This window comes from Tenrec ecaudatus, chromosome 2 (assembly GCF_050624435.1).
Source record: "Tenrec ecaudatus isolate mTenEca1 chromosome 2, mTenEca1.hap1, whole genome shotgun sequence".
NCBI classification, from domain to species: Eukaryota; Metazoa; Chordata; class Mammalia; order Afrosoricida; family Tenrecidae; genus Tenrec; species Tenrec ecaudatus.
In genome coordinates, this window is record NC_134531.1 from 199,650,705 (window position 1) to 199,660,105 (window position 9,401).

The following is a 9,401-nucleotide window of genomic DNA, read 5'->3' on the forward strand; positions in this document are numbered from 1 at the left end:
TTGACAGGAATGGTCTTCGGTACAAATTTTCAGAAAAATGCGTTCATTTTATTTGAATCTTCAGATAATCTAAATGTCTTTGTTTGAGACACAAATATGCTTAGCCTGAAAACATTGAGAAGAACCAACGGGTTATTGGGTGAATTTTGTATTGCTTCATTCGAAAAAATTATATTCAAAACATATTTGAAAACTTTTATTGCACAATACCAAGCATTGCTAGGATAAACTAATACATGTATTATATCTTAATATGTAGAAATACTCTCTTCTATTTTATAAATGCTCCATCATTTGTTGAGTATATCTTTGTATTGACATTGAACTAAAAATTCTTTCCTCCCACGTGACTTTCATCTAATGATGATCTTACTAAGCACGTCTCTTAAATCAAGTGGCGCTCTGAAAGTTGAACAGAGCAATATTCTTCTGCTGCTCATGATCTCCGCTTAACTTCTTCTAAATGAAAGGCTGAGAGCCACACTCCGTTAATGCAATAGCCCTCCATGTTAAGAAATTCTACGTCGCACTGCATTTAAACCGACCTCAGGGAAATGTCTTTCTTGCTCTCTAAATCTTAGCGAGAGGTTTTTTTTCTTTGTTAGCATCCAACTCATCACTATCTGGGTCTGACCATCAAGTCTGTCTTTATTTTTGACTCGGGTTCCAATCATTAAATTGGGGCAGTCCTTTTTGCTACCTCAAATTCAACAGATCACTCCTTTTAATTTTTTCAATAGAGAATACTTTGGAAAAATTATTTTCATGTGTTTATAGGTGGCAAAATACACTTGACTCATTAGGTATAGATTAAAACTTGCAGTTATTTCATATGAAATTTTCTCACACTAAATTCATAGTTTTACAGTTATAAAGCTAAATACAAAACCTAACAAATATTTCTAAATCTTATTTGTATTCCTAAATTCTATCAAGTATGTCAACCAGGTGGTATCATTAAGAATACAATCAAATGTAACTAATATTACTAAATGATTACATACTAACATGATACTGGACTCAGAAAATGGCATACAGGTTTGTATAGTTTGGAATATTAGTCTGGGGGGGGATTAAAACCACATTTCTTTTTAAGCGACATGTCCCTCCTCTCCTACAGAGTGTCAGGCCCTATTAAGACCTCCTATTTCTGATGAGAGTTTACTCTTACACCTCCCTATGACAGTTACTAAAAAACATCAATGAACCACCACCAAAGTAGATCTGAAGAATGTAGTTGTCTGTATACCTTTTAAATAGTTAAGGGAACTTCATCCATGCAATTGTTGTACTGCTGGTAGTGAAGCCCTGAGTTGAGGTTAGAGGGCCTGGATGCATGTCCCTCAATCAGTCATGCATTCTTCTACCGAGCATTTGCAATTCTTCAATCTCCAATGCCATCGTCTGCAAAGTGAACATAAAACTATAATAACGTTTTAGATATGACAAAATAATAATTTATAAATTATCAAGGGTTCTTAAGGAAGGGGGAGTGGGGAGGGAGGAGGGAAATGAGGACATGATGATGCTAGGGCCTTAAGTGGAGAGCAAATGTTTTGAGAATGATGAGGGTAACGAATGTCCAAATGTGCTCTACACAATTGATGTATGTATGGATTGTGATGAGAGTTGTAGGATCCCCTAATAAAATGATAAAAAGAATGTAATAGCAATCATATCAGAAAAACAGACACACAGGGACTCCGCTCTAAATCTGACATTATAATCTATAACTCAGCATGTTTTTCACTTAATCCTCTTATTTCTTTCAAAAAGAAATTATCCTATAATGAATCAACACAGCTGTCATGTGCTTAAATTACTTTTAAAATATATTAAAGAGTTGACTATCATAAACATAAAAATGCATGTCAGAAAAGATATATCTACCTTATAGCACAGAATAGAGCTATCTTTGTGGGTTTCCTGGACTATAAAACTTTACTGGAACAGAAAGCATAATATTTCTCCCACAGAATGGCTGGTGGGTTTAAATGGCTAACCTTGTGGCAAGTAGAACAAACAACCCGCTTTACCACTAGGGATCCAAGTATCGTATAGAAAGCAAATTTTTCATAGTATTCCTCTAAATTTAAAAGCGGAGATTAAAAAATGCACGCCAGGTAATATGCAAAGATGACAAGACACACAATTTATTTTTCAATACTTTTGCAGATGAGAGTGTGGCTCACAGAACAATCATTACCCAATTGAATATGCACATGATGCTTGCGTGCCACACATGAATTACAAATCATTTTGCCCCCATCTCCTTATATATATAACTTATACAAATTTCATATTTTATATAAAAAAGTCGATTCAATCACACCACTATGAAATACTGTGACAACTCAGTATTTGCCTTAATCGCTACTTCTTGTATTTTTCAATTATATACTTGGAGGGATATATTTTACAATATTATACACGTTAATCATTCTATTACATTAAGAAGATTTGTGCAATTGCCACCACAAACGGTTTTACTCATTGTAGTTAGTTCTTCTTTTACTCATTGTAGTTAGCCCCCCTTATCCTTCCATTCTCCCCTATAGTGCCCCTAGCCAATTAACAATCAGTAATTGTCTCTATAGATCTACCTATACTTGGCTCTATACATAGAAATCAAACTTCTTGTACTTAAAGTTCCACTAGGATATGCCAGGCTATAAACTCATCTGCATGAGGACTGTTATCACATTATTTTCCTGCACAATTTTCAGAGGACATGAATTTTAAGAAAACAGGAGTAGATTAAACAAACAGTTGGTCTAAGTATAATACAAATTCTAAGATGGGTCACTCATTTCCATTTTAATTAGGTTTCTCTTTTACACAATATTTAGGTAGATTCTCTGAGCATTAAACCCAGTAATTATTTTTTTTCCTTCTATCCAACATTACTTAGCCTCATTGGACTCAAATTTCTCATCGCTTTTATCCATACAGTCTGGAGTAATTTGCATGCATCAAGAATGGGAAGAGTTAAATCTCATCCAGATGCCCCATTTACTGAGCAATTTTATTCATGCTAAAGAAGATCATCTTGTGTACTTACTTGAAGCAGAATTTTCTCCAGAAAGCCAATCTGGGTAGACAGCACTGTGAAAATGTAGAAATGTTTATAAATATTGTACTAAATGAAACAAAACACAAAATAAAAATAATGAACCTGAGCACTTAACAGCTAAACATGGAATGAGGAAAAGGGAAAGACTTCCGATGGTGGAAGGTGATTCCTTACTGGAAGGGACAGGGTTTTTTAGTAAAATTTCCATCAAGTTATAATGAGAGGAAACACACACACACACACAACAGCAGCAGCAGCTCATACTCTTGTGCATGAACAACAGAAACACATTGAGTAGTTTTTAAGATCTTATTTAAGGGTGAGCCTATGTATTATCTGCATCCTATCCCTGAAGAATCAGCTCACAGAGGCTTATAACCTGGATTCAAGGACATGACAGAAATGAATGATAGACTAGAGAAGATCCTTAGCAACTGATCATGGAATGACCACCGAGAAACATGACATTAGTTACTAAAAGCAATTTCTGTAGTTTTGTAAAATGAACCCTGGTTGTACAGTGGCTAAAGGCTTTGGCTGCTATTGAAAGTTCATCCACCTGGTGCTCTGTGGAAGTAAAGTTTACCACCTTGGTAAACTGTAGGCATTATTACTCTCCTCGAGGCATAATTGACCCTATGGCACTGAGTATTTTTGTAATATAAATCTTCAGTGTAAAATCATTTTAAAATATAGTTTGCATTACTGGAACAAATCACACAAATCATCCAGGTTTCTGGGAAATGGTGATATTTCAAGTTAGAGGACAAATAACTGTGAAAAGAGACAAAAGCGGTAAGAAAGCTGCAGACGATGTAAGACAGTTGAATTCATCTGGTTGCACTGTCTGGGAATCCTGCAGTGGCTGATAGGGCCCAATGTCAGAGGACGCAGGGGTTTAAGTAGTCTTCTGAGAAGATGAGGTACAATGAAACACTAGTGGAAAGAGCAGGTCTATTCTTTGTCGATCCCTGGAGATGTCAATTAGATGGGAGTTTTCAGAACTAATGAAAAGCTTAGTCACATGGTGGAGATCCGACAAGAAGATTTGCCTTGAAATCACAGATTACTGGAGATTTCATCAGATTTTTTTTCTTAGCAACATTGCCTCAGAGAAAAAAGTGATAAAAACTCTGACATTCATAGGAAATTAAGAACAATCTAATTTTTATGATGTTTTAGTATTTCTAAAAGCTATTATTTAAGTATCAAGTCACAACATATGGAGAAAATTATTTTAAAGTATGTCATTATAACTACCCATAATGCCCAGGAATAGGATATCCTATGAATCTTTGTCTATGCTGTGGGTATATTACAACTGCACAATACATGTGTATGTTTAAATATCATTAAACAATATGAATTGTTCACAAAATATATCATCATATATGTATCAGTTGTGAAATATTGTTATAAAGTTCTTCAGAATCCAAAGTACTATATTTTATAATACACTGAAATTTATTTAATTCATGATTGCTCTTAACTCAAATATTGTTCTACATTTATAAATATTATATAAACTTTTCTTCATAAATTTTTCCTCAGCTTTAATTATTTAATCCATTTTTGTATATTACTTATTGCTTTTGATTTTATTTCTAAAATAAGCTTTCAAAAGAGTAACAGATTATGATTATACCATCTGATACTTTCCAATTCATTTATGCATCCTAAAAGTCTCTAAGTAAATCTTAAAGGTTTATTATTCTTATATTTGGCATATTTATTTGTCAATGCTAATTTTGACAAGCTGGTGAGTTATTTGTTTTTAAATATCAATTTATTTTTATTTTCATCTTTCAAAATCCTGTGATTAGTAAATCATTTGACAGAATATCATCTGTGTCTACACAGTCATGGAATTCATAGAAATAAATACTTTATCCCCTTTATTTAAAACTGGTTAGGCTTCCTTTATATTTGTGTTACATTGTTTAGAAATACCAAAACTGTGACAGAGGTGAACGTGGGACTTCCCATCCTGTGTTTGACTACAATGCTAAAGCACACATAGCTTCAAATTTATCATTGAACCCTTCCTTTCTTGAGTTAGAAAAAGTTCATTATGTTAAAGAATCTCCTTCTATGACTGGTCACCATATAACATTTTGCATCCATGATACTGGATGGTGTAATATCTCATCAACTATTTTTTTAACAACCTGCACTGCATACCTTCCCAGTCAGTAATTCACTTCTGCACTTTCAGAGGGGGCTGTGCTTGGTCTTGTAAAAGAAAACTCATAAATATATTAACTCATGTTAAAATTATTTTACCTGTTATATAATTATTGTAAATTTTTTAAAAATTGTGTTTACTAATTTTCTAGTTTTTCATATAACATGTATTTGCAGCCCTGTCCCTAATCAATCCCACTGCCATCAAATTGATTTTGGTTTATAGTGACTGTATATAAGGTTCTAAGAATAAAAATTTTTATGAGACATACAACCTCATCTTCCTCCTGAGGATCATCTAGTGGGTTCAAACCACTGACTTTGGGTTAGCAACCAATAATTAACCCACAGACTAGTTTTATCTTCTCCTACAGAATCACTTTGGGGTAAAATTGACCTGATGGCAGTGAGTTTGTTCTTTGTTTTTCGTTATCATTACTAATGCCCAGGGAACAGTAACACAGTACTGAATGCAGCCTGGATTTTATCAAATTGTGAAATAGCAATAGTAATTTGTGTTAGGCTGAGTTTTCTAAATAAACATGACCAGTGACACTCATATATGTATTAAAAACTTTATATAAAGAAAGAGATCTTTATCAAGGGAGTAGTCCAGTCCAGTCCATCTCCTATTCTATGGGTCAAATGTGAGCTGTGGGCCCCTCCAGACTCATGCCACTGCCAATCAAGGAAGGAGGAAGTTGAAGTGGGGAGTTGTGTGATCACAGGCTGGTGGGCTCCAAAGTGAGCAGGAGCATGACGGAGTGCCCCCAGCTTCCAGCATCCACAGGTCATATGAGCTGTTAGCCTTGGAATCCAGTAGCAGGATGCAAACAAGCAGGAAAGAGAAGGGTGAGAGAGAAACTAGGTCTCCACATTTTCCTTATCAATAGTGCACACCGCAAAGAGACCTCGTTAGACTGTGACCGGACTGAGAGTTTGGACTCCACCCCTAACATTCTACAGGTGTAGCCAAGTTGACACACAAGACCTAGCTATCACACTATCACAGCATAATGAAGAGATGGGGCCTGGTACATGGTTGTAGGTTTCAACGATTGGGTATAAGATTTCCAGTCTTACAGAGAACCAAAAGCCCACTCTGTGTTCATTTGCATCGTGTTGCTGCCAGCCTATCTGATACTGCAAATACCAGAGGGATTGCCCCAGGTGGACAGAATCAGCAGAACAGCCAGACTAAGACAACGTAATAAAAAAGGCCTTGAAATTCTCTTCTTAAATCAGCCTGTTAAAACCTTATGTACCACCAAGAACACGGTTCAACTTCTAACTTTGGAAACATCATAAGGGGTCAGTTAAGACAGGCGGGCATAATGTTTGGGGAAGTAGGGAACAAGGGAAGTCATTGGTGAAAATGATTGGCACAGTAGCAACTATGATGGACTAACACAGGCCAGTGATCTGAGGATGATTCGAGACTTGGCAATATTTTATTCTGTTGTGCATACACTTTCCTGGACCCAGTGTCAACTTGACAGCACTTACCCATCATCTACCTACCTACCTACCTACCTACCGAGTTCCCTACTGACTTACCTTCCCCCTCTCTCTCATCTGTTAAAGAAACAACAAACTCGTTATTTGGAAGTGAAAAGTTAACATAAATATCCCCAGAAGAAATAAAAGTCCAATTGTGTCAATTTCAACTTGAAGAAATGGAGAAGTAACTTAGAAAGTTATTAAGTTTATAAGACAGTTTCTTACAGACCCTTCTTCAATCTGCTTTCAAAATTAATAGTTATTTGCCACATAACATCTATATATTATGTGGCAAATACATATATAGACTACTTTCCCCTTAAGGTGAAGCCTTTGAATTTCTGAAAAATACAAATGATTCATTTTCCACCTCGAATCTTAGATATAAGAGGAAACTGTTTTTCAGTGGTTATCCAATAAAGGGACATTTGAATATGTATAAGTCTTGGCTTCATTTTATGGATGTATTGTTTCCTCTGTATGTATTATTATTAATTTCAGTCTCTATACACTTAAAATTTATATATCTCCAAGTCTCCTATAAACCTTATTGATAGAAATCTTAATAAATGTGATCAAAATCAGTTCAATTTGTATGATGCTAAACATCTGATAGAGGTGAGAAAAATCGACATTAAACTCTCATTTACTCAATATTATTGTGATCCTGTAGGAGAGAATAGAACTTCTCCTAGCATTTTGGTTATAATACATGTTATGAAACCAGAAGCATTTTGCTACTGGTTTATCTAAATCATATAAAAATCAAAATAACAAAACAAACTTTCATAGTTACGAAGTCAATCCTGACTCATAGTGACCTATAGGATAGTATATAACTGCCCTGGTGGGTTTCTGAGACTCTGTCTTACAGGAGTGGAACGCCTTGTCTTTCTCCACACAGCAACTGGGGCTTTTCAATTACTGACCTTATGGTTCGTGGCCCAACAAGTAACCGGCTATACTATCAGGACTCCTTAAGTCAACATTAGTGGCCAGCTTTTGGAGATTCATATCCATATAAAGTACAGAAAGTAATGTGATATGAGAGAAGACATGGAATATTTAAAAATGATTAAACATCAGTGTATTTATGGAACACTGATGTTATTTATGTGTGTATGTTATGGTAAATTTAACTCTTTGACAAGTTTTGGCCAGAGTACTTTTGATACACTCTCCAACAAAACCGGTATTAGAGATTGTTTCCTGAATTATTAACAATATCAATACATCAAATGATAGAAACCTCTCTCTCTTGACAATTTATGGCTTCAGAGCTCTTATCCGGTTTCACCACAGGCTCTGTTACATCTTGCCAAGAACCTCCTCAAGGCCCCAGTCACATCCCTGTTCCTCAGACTGTAGATCACCGGGTTTAACAAGGGTGTAAGGATTGTGTAAAAGGCAGAGAATATCTTATCTTTGATTGGAGTGTGGTAGCATTGTGGAAGCATGTACGTGTATAAAGCGGCACCATAAAACAGCATAACCACCATCATGTGCGAAGAACAGGTGGCAATTGCCTTCTTCTTCCCTTCAGCTGACTTCATCTGATGCACTGTGATGAGAATCCGCGCATAGGAGGCAATCACCACAGAGAATGGGATGAGCAGCATCATGACACAACAAACATACATCACCATTTCGTAGGCGGCTTTGTCACCACATGCCAGCCGCAGCATTGTGGGAGCCTCACAGAAAAAATGATTGATTTTATGGGAGGCACAGAACGGGAGGCTCATGGTGATAGGCGTGAGAAGGAAACTATCCAAAGCACCCCCAAACCAAGAGCTAGCCAATATCATGCAACAAACCCGTCGACTCATGAGAACAGGGTAGCGGAGGGGGTTGCAGATGGCTACATAGCGATCATAGGCCATGAGCCCCAGCAGGAAAAATTCTGCCCCCACAAAACCCATGTAGAGGAAGTATTGAGCTGTGCAAGCAATGAAGGAGATGGTCCCATCACCCAAAACATAATCAGCCAGCATCTTGGGCACAATGGTGGAGATATACATCATATCGATGAAGGAAAGGTGGCTGAGTAGAAAGTACATGGGAGTGTGGAGGTGAAGATCTATGTGGATCAGGAAAATCATAACTCCATTAGCAATAATGGCCATGAAGAAGATGGCACAAATGAAGCCAAATAGGAAGCCTGATGTTTTACTGTCTGTGAAGAGTCCAATGAGGGTAAAGGCACTAGACAAGGTCTTGTTGTCTTGATCCATCATAAGTGATTTTGACCTAGAGGCACATGAAAATAAGTAGAGCATTAATTTTTAAATGCTATAGATAAAATCAACTTTTTAAATCTGTCTGTACACTAGTTTTTTAATTTAAATTATTTATATAACTAATATTAAAAATTTTTTCAGGGATTCTAGCCACTTTCTTATCTGTCTCTTCTATGAAGGGTACAATTTCAACGTTAGGTCCAAAGGGGGAAAAGACAAATGAAAATGTGGCAATTGATAGTTGCCTTAAATGAGATAATTATTAATATATAACTTGGGGATAGAGAAAATTATGTTTCACTTGGAGTGGGATATTTGGAGTGTGTGGATACATCTAAAAAGAAATTGTTTTGATTAATTCACATAATCCAATAACTTTGGATGATACTTGATTGGATTATGAG

The 9,401-nt window shown here is 36.0% G+C and overlaps 1 protein-coding gene across 1 annotated transcript; it reads right to left on the bottom strand.

The window, feature by feature from the left end:
* Positions 1-5,225: 5,225 nt before the first annotated feature.
* On the bottom strand, positions 5,226-8,991 carry OR2T6 (olfactory receptor family 2 subfamily T member 6). The gene is made up of 2 exons (XM_075543260.1): positions 8,084-8,991; positions 5,226-5,241 (listed from the first exon to the last, which is right to left on the bottom strand). Exons 1-2 carry the CDS (start codon positions 8,989-8,991, stop codon positions 5,226-5,228), a joined length of 924 nt encoding a protein of 307 aa, XP_075399375.1.
* Positions 8,992-9,401: the final 410 nt, after the last annotated feature.